Raw genomic sequence first — 20326 nt, 5'->3', positions numbered from 1 at the left:
TGTTCATAGCATTCATGGCTCGCAATTCGCAATGTCCCGACATCCAATAGGAAACGTGCTCTCTGGGGACTCTAGCTCAAGCTGTATATACATACGTATGTCATTTTTCTCCCTAGAAAACAAACGCTCCATTGTGCGTAGATTTTGCCGCGCAAACATAGCGATCGTGAAGAGTGACGGATTGTATGTGAATGTTTCTGGTGAGACTGCAATACTGCGCAATGTATTAGTATTTTACGTGCGATTTGTACAGGAATATCGAGAGTTCGGTCAGTCTTCCGGGACAAATTGTATCCACGAGATTCTATTCTCGGTAAGAGTGATTCCGGTTAACGCAGGAAGCGCAGGAGAATCATCGAGTATCATCAAAACTGCATATCCTCGATATAATTGATCTGATTGAAGATACAAAGTTTCTTCTCGTCCAACGTGAAATGTGAGTGTCATTTACACTCGTGAATTTTATACAGGATACTACATTTTTCGAATCGCACACACACAACACACATACGCACACACACACACACACAGACAAGTCTCGTCGTTGGGTTTACATACATATGTACCACCTTTCGTAACACTTGACAATAAAACGTGCAATTATTTCAGCTCGCTATTCTAAAATGGTAGATTCTGACTGCAACGAATCTGAGGAGGGTGTCATGGATAGGTTACAATTGTCGTCAGATTCTCTCGCAGACAAGCCAAAGGAAAGATCACTGACAGACAATTCTGAGGATGAGACAGATTCGCCTGCTAAGAAACGCCCGGACGTACAATCGCAAGTGGCAGAAAGCGACGGTGCTGAATTTTCGAACAAAAATAATGTGAAAGAGAAAGGATATTCGTTGTGTCCAAAAAACAAACAAGCCGCACAAGAGGTATCCCACTCAGAATCAGACGAGAACGGGAAGGGTAAGGAGAAAGAATGTGGCCAATTGGGAGGAAAAAATGGAAAGGAAAGCCCTCTGTGTGAGGAAAACGCCGCTCTGAACAATAGTGGAGAAATGCTGGACATTCAGAAGGAAAATGAGGTAATGTAAATTTACACCGCTAATTACAATTTCTATTATGTTACGTACCAAATTCTCTGACCTTAGTTATTTATATGCTATATTTTTCTTTTATTTACGCGCGTGTAAACACAAAAGGACAGTCCATCCCCGCGACAAAAGTCTGCTGCGAATGAAAGTACGTGTACTGTGGGAACGGAGGACGGTGTGGCAGTTAAAAGAGAAACTGACGAAATGATGGATGTAGAAAAAGATGGGATAAAAAAGGAGCCTTTTGTCAAGAAACATGTAGACACGGAAGTGGTAGACGGACTGGAGCTTTTGGTGGAATGCGCGAGTGACAAGGACGAATCGAGTCACGAGAGCGAGGGTGAGAAAGATGTAAAACCACGGCCGAGGACGATAATCGTCAAAGCCGAGCCAAGTGAGTCGGAACTGGACTGTTCGTCTGATGGAGTAAAGTCTGATTCGCAACGAGCGCCCGTCGACGCGGTAGAAATTAAATCGGAAAAGAGCAGGGGGACCAAGAGGAAAGGTTCACGAACGAGTTTCAGCAAATTGAAGGCTTCCGACTCGGAGGACAGCCAGAATAGCAATTCGGACGAGGATTACAGTCCACAAACGAAGAAGAAGATGAGGAAATCTTTGATGGCAAAGAAATCGACAGGCAAATATCGCTCGACCGAGTCGAAAAGAGGACGAGGTAGAGGTGCGAGAGGGAATTCTCACAAGAAGAATGCCGAACGTGTATCCGATGTAGATATAAATGAAGAGGGTGAAGATGCTGAGGCGACTGTAAAAGAGAGAGAGGACGAAACGGCAAAGGGTAAGAATGGAATGGAGGAAAAATTGTCGGAGGGGGAAATATCTTCGACTAAGGACGAAAGCGACGATAATTCCGAGGGGGAGGAGAGATCTGTAAAGGGGAAAAGGAGGAAAAGTACTCATGTAAGTAGAGTAGTTTAAAATTAATACAATAGCGGCACAAACTACTGCCCGTTGTTCCCTTTTTCCATAAGATGAATTATTTCAGGAACCGCACGAGAGGCGAATACAGATGTTTAAGACCTATTTAAAGGCTGCAGGCGTGAGAGTTAAGTGTTACAATGACCTTTGGGCCGATTGTAAAAGTAACGCTGCCAAGGTTAAGCGCCTACAGGAATTGTTGGAGAAGAATGGTATTTACGGTAGGCCAACGTTGGAAAAGTGTAAGAAAGTGCGAAAAAAGAATGAGAAGATGAAGGAGGTATCCGGACTGGATACGTCAAATATTATATCTGAAGGTTAATATGAGCGGCTTTGTCGTCGATTTACGTTATATGTCAATTGTTATTAATTAATATTTTGGGGATTGCACGCGCACGTTGAATTCGTTTATATTCTAGGGCGAGTTACGCGATCACGAAGAAATGTGGAAACTTTTAAGAAGGCATCTCCGGACACGCCGCGACATCGAGAGGCCCGTAATACGTTTAGGCGTATTCAAACAGTTATCGATAGCGATTCGGAATAAAGAGCATATTTTCTGCAAGAGAATTCCATGATTGTTGAATGATGTACATAGATATAGAGTTTTATATATATACACATACGAGGGTGGTTTGATAAGTAACTTTGTTCGCATACTATTATGTTACACGTCTCGCTCTCGATGATAATTGGTAGTAATGCCTGTTATTACTCAACTTCACATTTTTTTATGAACTGACTGAAATTTGCGCATGGTGCCTTAGTTGGGGCTCGCTGCGTCTTGTTATCTTGTTGTTTTAAACTTCATATACATCTCGAGTAGAACTTTTGTACAATAATTAGTAGATTAACTAAGACCAACTTTCCTGGCTGGACAAAAATTTGGGTCAAATGAAGAGGTATACGCGTATTTTGAGGGTCTCGAAGAAACCCACTTCCGCGAAGGAATCACGAACTTGAAGAAACGTTAGGGCACGTGAAGTAAAGTACGTTGCAAAACTCAAATTGTCCTTTTTAATATCAAACCAAGTTATTTATCAAATCACCCTCGCAAACACATTCAAGTATTAAACGACAGAGCTAATCAGGTGTAAATTGTGTAGCTGTGCGTATGCGCCCGCCTGCTTGCTCACGTATATGGGAAATATTTTACATTATCCTCAAGTTTTCGTATGTCGTAATTATTATACTATTTCTTATATCGTAACTTACTGTTTAGCTTGCTGTCGGTGAATCAGTTGTACGTTGAAATCTGGAAATGCTGAAACAAGGCTCATTTTAATCGATTATATCGACTCGCGTTACTCTGTAGTTGAGGTAAGTCACTAATGGCCCGTACGAGAAAGATAATTTCAGAACTTACGCAATACCTACATTAAATCAAGTAGATCACGATACATTTCATTGTGCAAATATGAAGAGAAAACTAAAGATGGCTAAAAAAAAGTTATTAGATTTATATTATCGAAGATTCAAATAGATATGCTTTGCCTAAATAAAAAGAGCAGCGCTACTTTCGAGTGTTTAAATCTAACCCGTAGTGTGTATTAAATATATGTATGAGTAATTTATATGCAGTTCGTTGTTCAAATCTCTATATACACACATACATATATGTGTGTGTGTATAGAAGTATATTGAACTAATATTAAAGACGTAACTGAAATGTATATGTAATATGAAACTTACATTTGAGAGCCATGAATCACAAGGCTATTCCTATTTTTTCACACTTTAAAATATAATTGTCAACAAAAAGTTACTATTGTCTTCCCCTTTCCCTATCTTTGAAACCAAAATGTATCAATTTTATTCGCTTGAGTTATTGTATAACATTACCACGACTCTTCGTACAAAACAGCGAATGATGATTCGTTACTTTCGTACGAGGGGGAAACCGCCGAGGGCATTGTGGTGTACACAGATTTGCGGCATTACTGGACATTACTAGGGCATCTTTTGGGCATTAGGTCTTGCTGGGACATTATAAAGATAAAATAGGATATAATAAGATAAAGTAATGCCCACTGGGCATTTGTAGGCATTGGTGTACAAGATTTTGGCCAGCGGTTTCCCCCTCGCTTTCGTACGTACGTGCATAACGAGAGTCAAGATTCAAGATATAAAAAACTATTCATCTTCGATATTACAGTAAAGCTATAGCCGGATTGCAATTAATTTGCATCGCAAATCTACACAAATGTACACAGCGCTGATAAGTCAATGTATTTATTGTGTCACGTTACATGCGACATCTCGGCGCGAAAATAGAGCGCACATAACATGCACGATACATTATTTACGTAGTGTTAAAACTTGCGGTTTTCTTATATTTCCATAATGAAACTACATTTCTCTTACAACAGGAACAACATGTCAGAAAATAGCAGACGGATTTACTTCGTCCATTGATTTACTAGTTGAAGAACTTTGCGATGCACTCTTTACTGCAAAACAACTTATCCTTCTTTACCGCCATTCGGCCGTTCAGTAAGTTTTTCTTACAGCTGTAGCAGCAAAAGCAGACTTGGGTCGCGTGAAAGTTTAAATCTTTTATAGCTACACCTTGTTGATCGGCGGCAATCACTACGTTACAGGCGGCGCACGTCTTTGCGTACGATTTTTGATAACAAGGCAGACACAACGGTCGATCGTTTTCGGTAATGTATTGTTGCCCAGCCAATGGCATGTCACAGTCCCAGCAACAAAAGTGCTTCACGTGATAATTGTGCCCCTCCGCAACCGTGTACTCCCGTACAAAGATCAGCTGCAACAAACAAATGGTTATAGCTTGAAAAAGAATTGTCTTCATAGAGGACACAACTCGGTAGAGTTGCGTTTATTGTTAGCAGTGTATTCGGAACCGCGAATTTTTCCAATCGGTTTTCTCTTTACGCAAATATGACTTTTGAGTGGTCGAACGTTCCTTTACAAAAACACATCAGACCAAGACATTTATAACTTGTAAAGTACAATTAAAATCATATTTTGCTGAGCTTTTCAGTCTCAATATTATTCAATCTATAATTTTATAATGTTGCAGGTTGAAAAAGTTACGATCGAGATAATACGCTCTCTTTCGAAGTCTCTTATTCTCTTACCTCGTCGCAAGCGAAACACCGTGGAATCCCTAGAAATGTGGCCAAGTCTCTTCCGCAATACAATTGGTTCTTATAGTAAAAGTACACGAGGTCCACCAACAATTCGTCGCATACCGAACAAACGAAACAGCCGGGGTGCCAGGACGCGTTATTGGCCTTCTCCACGATTACGACTACGTCGCCGACGCGTATGTCCTCGTGGCATTTTTCGCACTTTTGCACCTGGCCGGTCGAATCCAACTTTAGGCTCTCAACGGCATCCCTTAAGCAGTCCACAAGTTGCATATTCCGTTGCTCGTTGAAGCTCCCGACAGTGTGAGGAAACGCGGGGTTTTGCAGCTGTTCGGAATGTATGACGGACGGTTGCAGGACCGAGCTACTCAACTCAGCTAGCAACGGATTGGATTTTGCGTCGGCAAATCTACCGACAGGCTCCTGCGAGTCGGATGGATTCGACGTGGAAGAAGCGGCGTGTGTGGAATTGCACTGGCCAGATAATGGATCCGCAGTGCTTTCCATTATAGCTCTAGATGTATCCGTCACCAACGGATCGTTCACGGCCGCTTTGCTGTTCGGCAAGAGACCGCCGCATCGCCTTCGTTGATTTACATCGGCGGTACTGGTGGGTGTCGGTGCGATCGGTATGCTAGTCGATTCAACTACTTGAGACTTGGGCGGTTTATACGTCTTTCTCGCTGCTTCCAAAGGTACGCCCGTCTCTGCCGTTTCCGCATGACCTTTCGCAGCAGCGTCGTCTTCCTCGGCTCCGTTGTTACGCGTTGGACACGATATATTACTCGCGCTGTCCAACGGTCGGAAAGATTTGGAAACGGCGCGCATCGCGACTGGATTCTCCGCGATGTTATACTTATCGGCGAGCTTCTCCCTTATAAACGTCAATCCTTTCTCATCCAGCGTGCTACCGACAATATCGTTGGCGTGTATCGCACTGGGCGGAAGAAGCGCATCCGCCAGCATGGATTCCGCGATGAGAGCCACCTTGTCGTCGACCGCTTCTGGATGCGCGGTACGCAACGTGGTATCTCCGAGTCTTTCGAGCGCGTCTTCCCCGTAAGATACGTTACAACTTCCAAGCGTGTCCCGCCTCTCTACCATTTCTTGCTCGGCGAGATACGTAAGAATCGAAGAATTCACCGTCTTGCCGGTTATACCCTTTTCGTTTGCGCTCGATGGCGTTACGGTGTCGTGTGGACGTTGGTAATTGTCGCAAATCAATTTCCCTTCGATTGGTTGCGATCGCGCGATATAGCTACTGGCAGACACACTGTCAAGAGTACAGTTGTACCCCTTTGTACTGGGTGCCTCATTGTTATTTGTGGCAGCATCCCGTTTATTCTGGGCGTCATACGGATGCCGCGCGTACGGGCTTTTCACGGCAAAGCTACTCGGTGTACGTAATTGAACGCCAGTGGAAGGCACATTTATGGAAGGTTTGTGCTGTGGACTGTGCTTCTGCATATCGGTCGCGTTGACAGGCGTCATGAGGGAACGGTCGAATGGGCGAGCGCCAAATATCTGTGAAGATAATAATGTCTGCATTAGTTTGTCGCTCTTGGGACTCGCTTTGGAAAAATCTCAAATACATAAAAATCTGAATCGTATCCGCAGCCGATTGTAAAGCGACGTGCAAGTCAAGTCGCCACGACCTTACCTTCATCACTTTGCCTTGTCCTACGTATCTCTTGATGTTGTCTAGATACTTTTCAAATTGTTTCTGCTCCTGTTCGCTAAGTTGATCACAAACTTTGTGATCGATGTCATGAAGGGGTAGCTGTTTCTGTAACAATTGCCTTCTCAAAACAGCACCAACGGATCCTTTAATCGGCAATTTCTCCGCAGGCAAAGCCTTCATATAATCCACAGCAAGTTCCTGAGTTGTGTCCGGTGGCACCCACTCAAATGTAGTTTCACCATCGTTGTGCTTCTTATTATTTACTTGCAAACCTAGAGATCAATATTCCTAATGCAACAAGTAGCCGTAGCGTATGCACATACAATATAAATGCACACCTTTATATCTCATAAAGATGTAAAGAGTCTGATTTTACTACAAACAAATATTACATTCAACTTTACGTATGTGAACGTAAAAACAGTTTTATGTTATTAATATTAAATACTTGTACAAGGGTGAGAAATGTAACATTTGTTAAATTACGATTAATCTTATATTTATACATATAGAAAAAGCACTCACGCATGGCCTTCTTCTTGAACTTTCCTAGGCTCGGTCCGAATAGCAAATCAAATTGCGGGAACTCGTCGTCGTCGACATCGTGATCGTCCCGACTGCATTTGCAATTCTTGCAGATCTTTCGCCAGAAATGAAGATCGAGGCCAGGACACGCGGAATTGCAGTTCGTGCATGGCGCACCAGCTCCAGCCTCGTGCGCTAAACGTGGCTGAGCAAACGTAAAATAGGACACGACCGATCAACTTGATTAACTTTATAGATACACGTACACGTTTATTATATGCGCCCCTCCTGTCTCTCTAACTTTTAACCAAAGTATGTACGTGTATGCGTTGAAATTTCATGTACCTTACGCTTGCGATTTTCCAGCTCCAGCAGCCACTTTGGGCGACTTGTCGTCTCCTCTTCCATTCTCCAACATGAGAGGAGAACTCTATTGAAAAACCGAGTCTCGTATTCGGTGCAAACTTATCTCTCGCGGTCGCTTGACGTGCAACACGTATGTGTATGAATCATCGGAGCGACTCCGACATGACTATACGCACCAATACTCGGATTTTTCGAATCACCGATAGCCCCATTCATTCAAAAGGCGTGTACGCATACACGCGCGCGCGCCCGCATACACAACACACACGTACGCCTGTTGGAAGATTTTCTCCCCTCTACCGCGTTATCCTGGCCCCGTCGCGCAGTGGGGAACGCGTTTAAAGACCCAACAAAGGTAGGAGCGAGCAGAACATACGGAAGCGAGTCTTGCGTTTATTTGCACGTTCGAGCTTCGTGTCGAATCTAACATGCGAATCATCTCCGAGATCCTTAACTCCTGCAAATAAATACTTAACTCACTTGCTGTGACAAATGTAAAAATGTCTGGTGCTTCATTTGCTTGCGTAATGGTATGAATATTTGTAAATATTTACAGGAACTCAAAGGAGAGGAATCGCAAGGAAGTATTAATTGTTGCATCTACATTACCAAGTTTCATATGTATAGTATATTTTGAGAAAACACGTACAATGAAATTATCAAAGGAATTTCGATCGAGATGTCTCGTGCAATTATGCCAAATAATTTCAGATTTCGAAAGCCGTGTCAAATTCTTCCTGCGATATCTGCAAGTAAATATGAAATAGTACATAAAATAATAAAATAAAAAAATTGTGCACGTGTGTGTGTGTGTGTGAGAGAGAGCTTTTACCTTCTTCTTCTTAAATTTCTTAATTAATGCTATATCTTTCGCCAACTGCTCGACATCTTCCTCATTTATTCGCTTCCTCTTCTTTTTGTTACGAGTCGTTGAAACCTGTTGTTTCAATTCCTTCCTCTCCTTCCGTTTACCTCGTTTCTCTCGCCTCTCGAGTTTCCTCTTTTTGGTCTCGGACCAGGATTCAGTTCGCCTTTGTTTGCACCTATGATTATTCGTCCAAACACCAGTGTTCTGATATTCGCTCAGTCTTTGAATCCTACGCAATTCACGTTGCTCGTGCAGATAAGGTATCGCGTTTACATCGATCTCGGGGCCGACGAAAGATGACACATTCTTCCCCTTGAGCTCTGGCATCCTTGGCATTCTCAAAAGACCAAAGCCCATAGCCAGCTTGCCCAAGTCGATATCTTTTAACTGAAGAATCAAATTGCACTCGTGTTTACTGTACGCTTGTACGTATGAGACGAAGGCCCGGTTGGCTTTGTCGAACACAAGTCGATCCTTTTGTTGCATCAGCCTCATACACCGCAAGCATTCGTCAACAGTATCCTCGTTCAATTTTGTTTCCATTTCACGCAGTTCGACCTTTTGATTTCTTCTAATGAAATCAACATACGCGCTCTCGGTCTCCAGAAGAAACAGCAATGCGTCTCCTTCGTTACCAATCCTAGCGGTTCTACCGCACCTACGCAATGGAAAACGCGAGAATTTTAGACAAGAAATCTTTACAATAATCGCCATTGCACCCGCCGTGTTACCTGTGTACAAAACTGCTAGCCATTGACGGAGGGTCGTATTGTAACACCCAGTCTATTTCCGATATATCGATGCCACGAGCCATTACGTCTGTGCATATTAAAATGCCATTTTCGGCACGTCGAAATTTATCGAACACTTTATACCTCTTGCTTTTCATTTTACCGTGTAGAGCGAGCACGTTGATCGAGGGCAATAATCTGCAAAGATGCGGTATGCATGTACGTAAAAGTACACATGCAGGTAAGATAAATTGTTTGAAAAAAGTGCTGCGAGAATGAGAAGCAACAGAAGCATTTCAGACGGTGAAATTAAGTATATGGAATTTAGCAGAACAAAGGAAGCTTCGTTTAATACTTAATATTTGTCTCGACTATGCCCTTACGTCTGTATAACTCGGCTGAAGTAATCCACGCACGCGCAGGTAGGTAAGAATATCATATACTTCGTTTGAAATCCTATCGAGCGTATAAAATCTATCATCACCGGCAACTTGTACTCAGGCTGGACAATTGCAAAACTATTTTTCAAATTTACAGGCGTGGAGACATTGGACTTTTCCTTCACAACGATCAACGCTGGATTTCTCAGTCCCGCCCTGATCAAGTGCTCCAGTTGCTTCGTCTGCGTCGCCGAAAACAGCCCCGTTCTCCTGAGACGCGGCAGATAGCTTAAAATACTATCCAAGGCCGCCGAGAATCCCAAGTCCAGTAATCTATCTGCCTCGTCCAGCACGAGAAATTCCTAGAAACGAAGGTGTACCTTTAGCGATCGACAATTGTCAGATCCGCGTGAGATTGTTGCGAGGCTGAGCTAATTACCAAAGACTTTAGATTCAAGTTGACGGAATTACAGTTGGACAAGATATCTTGCAATCTACCGGGTGTGGCGACAATAATATTCGTCCCTTCCTTCAGTTTCTCTGCATCTCTCTTGAGCGACACACCGCCCACCAGTAGAACTTGCCTCAGCGACGGAATGTTGTCCAAGAACTCGGCTAAAATTTCACTAATCTGCGTAGCCAGCTCTCTCGTAGGGCTGACCACTATCGCGCCTACTTCCGTGGTCTTCCATTTCTCAGCTCGCCTCTGTACACACGTTTACACGCAATTACATGCGTTCAATGTAACAAAGCTCGTCGATAAAACCGAATCTCTAGAACGACGCCAGCCGACAGGCTGTACGTTCGCTGTTTCTCCGTCGCGTGTGAATAAATCTATTATACAACGTGCCATGCTAGGTTTGTCGAAAGGCCGGCAAGAGAAGTAAGTCAATTAAAAAGTGCATCTGCTACAAATTACTCTAATCTGGATTTAGAAAGATCACGAGGGATCGACAGAGAGAGATTGAAAGGCATAAAAGATTACTTGTAATATCTCCAATAGAGGAATAAGAAAAGCGAGTGTCTTGCCGCTGCCTGTGACCGCTTCCGCCGCAACGTCCTTGCCGTTCAATAACAACGGTATACAAGCTGCCTACAAATGCAATACATGATGTAAGTGCCGGGTGTAGCGTGGGCTAAATGCGCTGTGGCATAATACGGTTACACCACCTGAACTGGCGTCGTGTGGAAAAACCGCAACTGCTTGAGCGTCCTCAGTACGGGATCGCTCAATCGTACATCCAGCTGTTCCCATCTCCGTGTCTTCATTGTCCCCTTGCTTGTTATTCGGCGCGAATTGGGAATATAATTTCGTCTATTTACAAAATAACGAGTGTCACGAATGCTCCACACACCACTCCACACACGTGACGCACGTGTATTATGGAGGATTCGCGGAGGTCTCTTCTGGGGAGCAGTGTTGTTAGATCTGCCTGCTTTTCGGGCATGCGCAGTGCAATATGGCATCAGTAAAGTAGTAAGCTCGGATATACGAAGGTCCTGTGAAGGCCCGATTCTTTTACGTATTCTATAAAAATTGTAACAAGGACTTCGTGACGTCAGTCTTCGAGAAGACATCGTTCGGATGTTTAACGAATAATTTCTTATTGCGAGGAAAACCTGCCAAAAATACTTACCAGTATTCCAAGAAAAAGAAATCGCCAAAACAATAAGCTCCCACTTTCTGTGCTTATGTGGACGTTACTGGATTTCACTAGATCTGCACTGCGCATGCCCGAAAAGCGGGCAGATCTCCAACAACACTGGGGACAACGTTACTTCTCACGGCCGGGTTAATATCGCGCATGCGTAGAAGATCCGGTCCCCATTGGCGGCAATGGATCAAATTTTGAATGCAGAGACGAGGATAATAAGAGAATCGATATAAAGCGCGCGTAGTAAATTGCCCGAAAGAATGTTCGTAGATTATACACATAAATGTAGAATATATATATTGTTCGCAGGCTGGACACGAGGGATGAGAGAGGAGAGGGAAAAGATATGCGCGAGAAAAGTGGTTTTTAACGTATTGATTTTATTTTGATGTTTTTTCTTCTTTTTAAATCTCTTTAATATAAAATCTGTTTAACGATGCCACACATTCAACTATCTCTCTCTCTCTCTCTCTCTCAGGCAAAAGTTGTTTTTGCTTCCTTCCGTTTATATACACGATTAGGTCTAAGGCCGTAGTTGTTTAACTTTCTTTTCCCAATCGGTATCGAGCGCGGATTAAAAATTTATCCGAACGGAGCCGTGCACAAAGGGAAACTGAGATTAGCGGCGATTAAGGGAGAAAAGGGGGAGTACCTTCCCTTCGACTCGACGTCAGCGCTGCAAATCCCGATAGATCGTATTGAAATAAAGACAGATTCGTTTATTCTCCCCCTTACATTCCATTAGCATACGCGCGCAAAATCAAATACCTCACGCGACACAAAACAAGTTTTGCCGTGCAACAGAAATTGAATTGTTTCAAATCTAATTGAGCGAGGCGCGCGAGCTGTTCCAGGGTCGAGTAGGAAGGAGACTTTTTCTACCTATCTGCGGAAAAAAAAACAGAGAGATACGATGCCAGCTTCTTTTATTTTTACGGCTCTCTTTCGCCTCTGGTCTTATGCCCTCTCCCTTTTCTTGTTCTACTGGCAGTATACGCTACGTTCAGATAGATTTCTAAATCCAAGGTATCGAGCGTGGTTTTTACATATCGATAAGAGGTACATAATTAACCAAGGATTGATGTGATTCCATCGCCACCAGTCCTGCTCCACCTCTAATAGTCACGAATAGTCTGGAGTACAAGTCTTCGATACAAGGTAACAAGCGATCGATCAGTGTCTTTCCTCGTCATCCAGATCATGATGTAGAAATAATAAGATGAAAACATTCCCATGATGGACTCGCGCTCGTCCAATCCAATGGTGATTCTTTGATCAATTAGAGATTCGCCTCGAATCGTCAAATCACTGCGCGGTTGAATGCGACAAGAACTAATAAATAACTTACTCGAGACCGCCATTATGCACAATGTTTCACATTATATTCTTACATAATGATCCAGATTAACGCGCGAGTAAGCCTAAATTTCCCTTCTTCCATCTCGCACAGATGTAAGAATGTACGGCAATCGCTAGCAATTTCTGGGGAGCAATCAAACTAACGATATCGACTCGAAAGAAAAGCTTTTTTTACATTCGTGTCGCGCCATAATAAATGTCGTGTAAAACTTGAGTCGCGTCGACAATGTTCCTCGTTATTGGTATCGCGAGTAGCACTAACGAGTGTGTAAAGTACCGTAAAGACGAAAACCATTAGCTGTCGCCAACGCAAACTATAGCACGACAGGGTTCGCTAACGAAATTAATCGTTGAAATTTCGGTAGTAAACCCAACACGTCAAATTATGTACCTCTCGAATGCCTGCTGTTCGCATCGTTAACATTAGCACGATTCGTCGGTGTGCTCGCACGTGTTGCGTTGCGTCGCGTCCGTCTCGCTTACTTGCATACGGTGTGATCTTTCGTGTTCGAAGATCCTGCGCGTATCAACATCTCGTAACAAAACTCATCATCAACAAATCGCAGAATCGATAGCAATATCTCGCTAGTGTTTTACCCTGCAAGCCGTACTCCACAGCTGAATTATCGCTCGCTTCGTTCAAATCAAGCTCTTCCTTTCTCCCGAAGTCTTCTCCTTACCGAATGGAATTGACACCTCGTCTTCCTCCCCCCCCCTCCCCCTCCGCCAGTCACGGGCAGAAAAATATGTCATGTACTTTTCCGTGATTCTCGTGTAATTTCAATAATCATCTCGATTAAAAATGATGGAGAAATGAAGGAGACAGACAGAGAAAGAGAGCGGGCGCGAGAATATGAATCTTGATTGTTACTTGACACAAGTAACAAAGGTAGTGCAAGCAATGACAATCGCGTATGACAATTCAAACTCCTGAATTTTGTAAAATACGCCTACCGAACGAGAGCGGTCCTCTCCCGAGGGAGACACGAGGATTGAGCACTACTCGATAAAAATGCACGATATCGAAAAAGTCGTCGACCCTTTCTCGATATATTCCGATACGCATGCTAATCCGATAAAAGTGAACTTGTTTGAATTTTGCAAAATTACATGCTGATAAACCATCGCTTTACAATTTTAAAACTTGATTAAAGTATAATCAATGAAATTTCCACGGGACTCGACGATAATACAGGCCATAGGTCACTCAACGATCGACCTACATTCGAATAACAGGTTACTTTCAAGATGGTCAACACTCTCCGGAGTAAGTGTCCGGTGAGAGTTTTAGAATCCGTTTACAAGTTTACACACTCACGGGGTATCGTACATGATGGATCGATTACCCACCTTTCCTCTCATTCGCAGCAAGATGTGAGCAGCGTAAGATAACTTTACGCTGCTTTAATATATGCATATAGTTGATCTAGAGGAGACTGAACGAGAAGATATCTAGATCAGTTGATCTAGAATCTAGATTCTAGATGGATCGAATGAAGAGAGCGCGCGCGCGCGCGCACGCACGCGCGTAATTGAAGTAATTGAAGCGGTTCTTGGAGCGATCGGCCGATCGATGCCATCGTGAAAGTAACTCAATTTTTCAAGTCTTATGTCCTACCATTTCAGAATACTAACGCTTCTTTTCTTTCCTTTAGTTTATGTCGCGGCTACTGATTGTGCGGTAAAATGACGGGTATAGTCTGCTGCGCGCCCGGAGGCGGCTGCGGTGGCAGGTATTGCATGTGTTGCGGTGGAAGTGAAGGTATATGAGATGGAATTATAGGGCACATGATCGGATAGGTCGGCGCGTGACCTTGCGGCGGAGGTTGCGGATACGTGGGCTGTGGAGTACCGGGCGGATTGTAGGCGCCCGGTGTGTGCGGCTGATTCGGATTGGCCGGCGACGGCGTTTGGCTAGGTGGCTGTTGAGCTACGTGAGGATGTGGATGAGTGTGCGGGCCCATGTATTGTATGCCGGGGGCCTGTGGACCTTGCGAGTCATGGTGATGATGGTACGGGGTGGCCATGTGCGGTGGCGGCGGTGCTTGCACCATTCGCACCATTTGCTGGTACGGCTGTCCTGTATAAGGCATCTGGAATGGATGTAGTGCTGGCGCTAATAACGGCTGCCCCGTTGCTGCGGCCACTTGCATCTGAGACGCTATATCTGGCGCACGATGCTGCATCATGGGCACTGTTGGACAAAAAAACCGTCGCGTTACACTACGCTGCTTCTTCGCTACGTCTATTTATTATGCCCTAATCGAAATACAAGTCAACGAGATCAACTCAAGGACTTTGAAGTTTAAACGTAAGAGGATACCTGGGGATGCAGCAAGGTAATACTGACCCTTCCGGAACCTTGTCACTTGTTGAGCAGGTGCTTGATTGAAAGCCGATTGCGTCACGTATGCCGGCATAACAACGGTCGCGGGCATAGTCGCCCCTGTATACTGAGGAGTCTGTGGTGTGTGCGGCCGACTAGGCGTTGGTGTGCTAGGTGAGCGCTGCACATATTGTAAAGATACCAATTTTATTCCATCCTTTTCTATTCAACTTTCCAATATACTATACGTAGCAGTATGCGTTACTTACCGGCGTGAATGGTTTGGCATTTGGATTGAATTCTTTAGCGTTTGGATTTAAAGTAGATTTCTTAAAAGCTGTAGTTATCTTATCAACCGCGGGTTCCGACGGAGGTTGTTGCACCGTCGGAGTATTAGTCTGAGGTGGTTGCGACGGTGGTGGTGGTTGTTGTGGTTGTGGTGGTTGCTGCTGCTGCGGTTGCGGCGGCGGCGGCTGTTGTTGTTGCTGTTGCTGCTGCTGTTGCTGAGGTGGACTCGTGGATCTTACTAGTGGACCAGGCGGTGGCTTACTGGTAACTGGTTCCTCTTGCACAGTTTGATGCTGCTGATGAGGACTGGTATGCTGCTGCGTGGGCTGTTGCTGCGGTTGCTGCTGTGGACTCGTATGTTGATGAGAACCTTGGTGATGAGGCTGATTCATCGGAGCAGCGGAATGCACGTCCGGTTGATGCTGATGCTGCTGTTTCCTGGATATCTGAGGGGTGTCTGGCGGTTCCTGCGGCTCTCCTACTAATTTAAAGGTCGTAGAAAATTGTCGCAGTTCCTGTTCTTCTCTACCACGTGGCGTTGGAACCTTAAAGTGAAACTTGTAAGTATATATGAGTTGCCTCACTATTGAGGAAGAAAAGAAAAGGAAATGTACAGATTTATATGCGAGAGCAAGTGCCGTACCTTTCTGTGGTCCGACTTGTGTATGACTATTTGCCCCTCTACAGAGTTTTGCTGCGGCAACGATGTATGCTGTTGATGCGAAGACTGTTGTTGATGGTGAGAAGATGCGACGTTTGATTGTGGAAACGGTGCTGGTGGCGCCTTATCAGCTTGATAAACCTGCTGTCTGCCAGGCCGCTCGCGTTTCTCCGTATTTATTTTACTCGGGGGTGTCTGTTGTTGCGGCGGGAAGTTCACTTGCGCCATCGAGGGAGTAACTTGGGACTGCGATTGATTCTGCTGGATTACTAGATCGACAAAAAGATAAAAATTATCACGTGTACATAAAGTCCGGACAAAGAGGACGATTGCCGAACATCAGACTCGAATCTCATCTTTGCAGGTGCGAAGGTGTGAACGAGCGAGCGAGCGACATACCTTGCTGCGACTGCGTCGTCGATGGAGGCACGAACGGCGGTGGTGGATTATTGTACGTAACAACCACTCCGTTGGGCGGCATACTCATATTCAAGGAAACCGGATGTTGCACCGAGGTATGAGCAGGCTGTACTCCCACCGGCATGCTCGACTGCGGGACATTTACATTGACCGTGGACGGAGGAGGTTGACTGTAGACATTCTTACTATTGTTGTTGGTGGTGGTGGTTCCCGGCGAGGACGGGGGCTCGCTCTGGCTGGATCTCATCAGTTTGCTGGTGTTGCCATTCTTCTTTTTCAACGGTGGCGGAATATACTTCCCCTCGGCGGGTCGTGTCTACGATATACAAATAGCATCCGATGTAGCTAACGGGGCGAGTTTGACGAGACGAAAGTGTTGGGCGGTAAACTTAGTTTCCGCGGCTCATATTTAGACGACGACAGTTGTAAGTGTAATTTACTTTGACATCTGAAACTGGCTGCATTTTAAAGGGACATTTGTCAATAAAATTCAGCGCGAAAAGATTTATTTGAGAGAATAGTGCCATTTTTTTTCCCTTTTGATTAAACATGGAACGTGACAAGTTGTTTATTTGACAGGCGCTGCTTCATTACTTTGATTTGGGAAAAAAAAACTGCAGCTACAGCTCATAAATTACTTGTCGAAGCTTATGGCAATTGTGCTCCATCGGAAAGAACATGCCAGGAATGGTTTCAGCGATTTAAAAGTGGTGATTTTAATGTGAACGATAAACAACGCTCAGGTCAGCCGGAAAAGTTTGAAGACACTGAATTGTAAACGTTATTGGATGAAAACTCAGCTCAAACGCTCCAAGAATTGTCTGCAGCGTTGAATGTTACTCCGATGGGCGTTTCCAAACGTCTACATGCAATGGGAAAGATTCAAAAGGAAAGGAAGTTATTCTCTTGCACGACAACGCTCGACCACACGTTGCAAAGGCCGTCAAGGAACCACTTCTGCAGCTCGAGTGGGAAGTTCTCCCGTACCCAGCGTATTCGCCAGACTTGGCTCCTTCAGATTATCACTTGTCCCGATCGATGCAGCACGGCTTGGTGGATACACACTTAAAAAATTACGAGGATGTGCAAAAATGGGTCGATGAATGGACTGCATCAAAAGACCAATCGTTCTATCGTCGCGGAATCCACTCATTGCCAGAGAGATGGGAAAAATATATATTTAGCGAGGGCAAATACTTGGATCGATGTACTTTTTGCTTTTGTATCGAGATGAGTTTGTTGAACGAAAAACACCGCGGAGACCAAGTTTACCGCCTAATAAAAGGCAAAAGGTTGCGTAAAATGTAATCACCACAGCTGCAAATCTCTCCTCCTCGTCGCCGTTTTCCAGCTCTAATCTGGCCTTGTGATTCGGCTGGGACTCGATCTCGTTCGCTATCTCAGCGGCCTTCTGCTCCTGCTCCTTGTAATCCTTGGTGTCTTTACGCTGCAGTTGTAGAGTATAACCGACCAAGGAGGGTTCAAACGTGGTTTGGACTCCGTATTCTTGTTCATTTTTACGAAACATTTCGTTGACGTCCCAACCGTTCTGAAATTGAGGGGCAATTTGACTTCACACAACTCGATCACAAGCTCCGGGCTTATCTAACGAGTGGAGTCCAATCTAAATGGCGGAAAAAACGCGAGATGCTTACGGCGGCACCGTCCAATTCCAGGTCGGCTCCGTTCATGGTGGCCGGCGGATCCCAGGGCTCGAGCTCCTTCTCGCCGATCAAACCGTTAAACTTACTAATGGCCGTGTCCGTCTGGAAGGTGTCCCTAATAGCGTAATCCAAATCGACGTCCTTGGCGGAGATGGTGACAATGTCTTTCGGGCAAAAAATTAATTTCTCCACCACACTGTCCACGCTAATCTTTCCCGAGGGCTCGACGCGATGAGCCATCTCCAGCACTACGTCGAACTGGCTCGAGAACGTTCTAAACACACCCTCGAACTTGGAGCCATTTTGAGTCTGAATCTGCGGAAGGGAGCGCCAAGGCGGACATTAGATCCGTAAGCGGGCGGCCGATAATCAACAATTTCCACGGGAGACTCAACGCCCGCGTTCAATACCTGCACTATGTTGCCCACGTGGCTAGTGACGGCGTGCATAAAGTGAGCATTGTTATAAACCCCCTCGGCTGCGACGCATCTGTCTTGCGGCACGCGCGCCCGCGGGGACCTGCAAGAGGGCGGGGATCAAAGAGTGTTATTTTCAACGGCCGATACGCGTCGCTATGTTATGAATATTGTACCTGCTATTATGATCTTGACGAGGAAAGCCAAGTGATTGGCAGTACCTGTTATTGTTCGTACGAGGCTTCTTCTTGCTACTACTCATCTTGTTTGACGGTTCCTGGCCGATCGCTGATGGATTTCTGCCGCCGGTTTGCTGGAGGCCCTCTTTCCTAGTAGGGACCGGAATTTTGACTACTTGACCGATGACCGCTTGACGTCGAAAAGTTTGCCCCCTTCACGCGACGCCCCCACGTTCGGCAATTCCTCGCAGGGACGACTGACGCGACGGCGACGTGGAGGTGGAGGAGGAGGAGGAGGAGGAGGAACGGGAGCCGAAGGAAAACAAGGAGAAGGAGGAGGAGGAGGAGAAGGTGGCCGCGGGGACTATCAACATTCACGAGGGCTTTTAGGTTATAGCCGGACAAGCCCGACCGCAAAGTGGCGCACGGGGCGGGCGACACGGCGAGGCTCGACGGTGGCTCTTGACCCGCGACCGAAGCGAAGCGCCGTCGTGGCCGAGCCGCGACGAACGAGACGGTCCCTTGCTCCGAGCGGAGGACGCGCGTACGCGATACAATACGATACGCACGCACGGGGGGTTGCGGGTGCGCGTGCGGGGGCGGCGGTGCTGCTGGCTGGTGTATGACAGGGCGCGGGCTGGCCTCGACCGACCACCAACGCTCACGTCCGTCCCGACGATCCCTCGACGATTGTCAACGACCGCGTGACGTAACACACCAGGCTGCTCCTCGGCAGAGTGTAGAAAGTCGCGCGCGCACTGCGGTAACAATTCCTGTACAACTCTCTGCTCTCGGCCAACGGGGCTTCTAGAGAAGGGAAGAAGGGAGAGAGAGAGGAGAGAAAGAGAGCGCGCGCGCGCAAGAGAGAGAGAGAGGGGGGGAGAGAGCGAGCGAGAGAAAGAGAGAACGTACGACGGTCCGCGAACGGCCAACGGCAAACGACAGACGGCGACGCCAAGTGGCGCGGGGATCCGCGTGGACGCGCGTTTCTATCTCTCCCCCGTTTTCAATTAATCAACATGTGGCGAAACGACACACGATACGGGCTCGCGCAACCTCTCAACGTACCTACGAGTCGCCTGATCAACCTGACCACGGTGACTCTCGGACACAGTCGCCACCTGGTAAACTATCGGGACCCAACGACTCCTCGAGGCCCTCGATCGGTCTCGATTGGTATCGAGTGGTCGCGATATCGCTCTCGATGTCGCTGCGTCGCCTGATTGGCTCGTCCAGACTGGACGCGAGGGGGCGACAACCAATGGGAGTTGTGCGTCTCGTCGCGTCACTTTCTTCCGCGAAGACGACCGTTGGTTAGCCGTGGCCATATTGGAGCCGCCTTGGATCCAGCAGCCATTAAGGATAAGGATAAGAAGAAGAAGAAGAAGTCTTTCCTCGCGAGGCTAGTCGCGACGTCGAGAGCTGGTCGAGCTTCAGCCTCGAGCTTCAACGCGGACACCAGCCAACAACTGGCCAATAACTGGCCCAGCACCCGCAGCGAACGTTAACGGACGAGGTAACCTTGTCGACCAATCAACGGCCGAGTTTCAGTTCGCTAGGACTACGTTTCCACCGAGGGTCAGAGTCTGGCTAGAGTCGGGTCAGAATCGGGTTGGGGTGAGCGTTTTTGCGGTGGAAACACCAAACCGGGTCAGAATCGGGTTGGGGTTTGGTGTTTCCACCGCAAAAACGCTCACCCCAACCCGATTCTG

The 20326-nt window shown here is 46.0% G+C and overlaps 4 protein-coding genes across 14 annotated transcripts; 1 reads left to right on the top strand and 3 right to left on the bottom strand.

The window, feature by feature from the left end:
- Positions 1 to 110: 110 nt before the first annotated feature.
- On the top strand, positions 111 to 3740 carry LOC105565873 (HIRA-interacting protein 3-like). 2 transcript variants are annotated; one of them, XM_012019421.1, is made up of 6 exons: positions 111 to 183; positions 254 to 436; positions 610 to 1034; positions 1152 to 1961; positions 2047 to 2296; positions 2399 to 3740. In XM_012019421.1, the coding sequence occupies exons 3-6, from the start codon at positions 624 to 626 to the stop codon at positions 2524 to 2526; spliced, it is 1599 nt and encodes a 532-aa protein (XP_011874811.1). In that variant the 5' UTR covers positions 111 to 183; positions 254 to 436; positions 610 to 623; the 3' UTR covers positions 2527 to 3740. The 2 variants fall into 2 exon arrangements, with proteins under 2 accessions (XP_011874811.1, XP_011874810.1); XM_012019420.1 differs by having other exon boundaries at positions 121 to 436.
- A 455-nt stretch (positions 3741 to 4195) lies between these two features.
- On the bottom strand, positions 4196 to 7831 carry LOC105565871. Its single transcript, XM_012019416.1, has 5 exons — positions 7647 to 7831; positions 7302 to 7506; positions 6756 to 7048; positions 5084 to 6619; positions 4196 to 4749 (listed from the first exon to the last, which is right to left on the bottom strand). Exons 1-5 carry the CDS (start codon positions 7707 to 7709, stop codon positions 4399 to 4401), a joined length of 2448 nt encoding a protein of 815 aa, XP_011874806.1. The 5' UTR covers positions 7710 to 7831; the 3' UTR covers positions 4196 to 4398.
- Positions 7832 to 7953: 122 nt separating this feature from the next.
- Positions 7954 to 11185, bottom strand: LOC105565872 (probable ATP-dependent RNA helicase DDX55 homolog). 3 transcript variants are annotated; one of them, XR_001009233.1, is made up of 8 exons: positions 10817 to 11185; positions 10632 to 10739; positions 10086 to 10352; positions 9650 to 10008; positions 9267 to 9464; positions 8500 to 9193; positions 8317 to 8413; positions 8041 to 8124 (listed from the first exon to the last, which is right to left on the bottom strand). XR_001009233.1 is itself a non-coding variant. In XM_012019418.1 (7 exons), exons 1-7 carry the CDS (start codon positions 11111 to 11113, stop codon positions 7972 to 7974), a joined length of 2076 nt encoding a protein of 691 aa, XP_011874808.1. In that variant the 5' UTR covers positions 11114 to 11185; the 3' UTR covers positions 7954 to 7971. The 3 variants fall into 3 exon arrangements, 2 of the variants coding, with proteins under 2 accessions (XP_011874808.1, XP_011874809.1); XM_012019418.1 differs by lacking the exon at positions 8317 to 8413 and having other exon boundaries at positions 7954 to 8124; XM_012019419.1 differs by lacking the exon at positions 8041 to 8124 and having other exon boundaries at positions 8277 to 8413.
- Positions 11186 to 11999: 814 nt separating this feature from the next.
- On the bottom strand, positions 12000 to 20226 carry LOC105565869 (ataxin-2 homolog). Of its 8 annotated transcripts, none has more exons than XM_012019408.1 (10): positions 19683 to 20226; positions 18612 to 18764; positions 18430 to 18538; positions 18011 to 18334; positions 17668 to 17904; positions 16335 to 16671; positions 15918 to 16204; positions 15256 to 15831; positions 14984 to 15167; positions 12000 to 14854 (listed from the first exon to the last, which is right to left on the bottom strand). In XM_012019408.1, exons 1-10 carry the CDS (start codon positions 19940 to 19942, stop codon positions 14328 to 14330), a joined length of 2994 nt encoding a protein of 997 aa, XP_011874798.1. In that variant the 5' UTR covers positions 19943 to 20226; the 3' UTR covers positions 12000 to 14327. The 8 variants fall into 8 exon arrangements, with proteins under 8 accessions (XP_011874798.1, XP_011874800.1, XP_011874799.1 ...); XM_012019410.1 differs by having other exon boundaries at positions 15011 to 15167; XM_012019409.1 differs by having other exon boundaries at positions 15256 to 15819.
- Between the last annotated feature and the right edge of the window lie 100 nt (positions 20227 to 20326).

This window comes from Vollenhovia emeryi, unplaced genomic scaffold (assembly GCF_000949405.1).
Source record: "Vollenhovia emeryi isolate VEMERY1.0 unplaced genomic scaffold, V.emery_V1.0 DF939148.1, whole genome shotgun sequence".
Taxonomy (NCBI): Eukaryota; Metazoa; Arthropoda; class Insecta; order Hymenoptera; family Formicidae; genus Vollenhovia; species Vollenhovia emeryi.
Note: the sequence above shows the minus strand (reverse complement) of the source record. Positions and strands in the feature narration are given on the sequence as shown.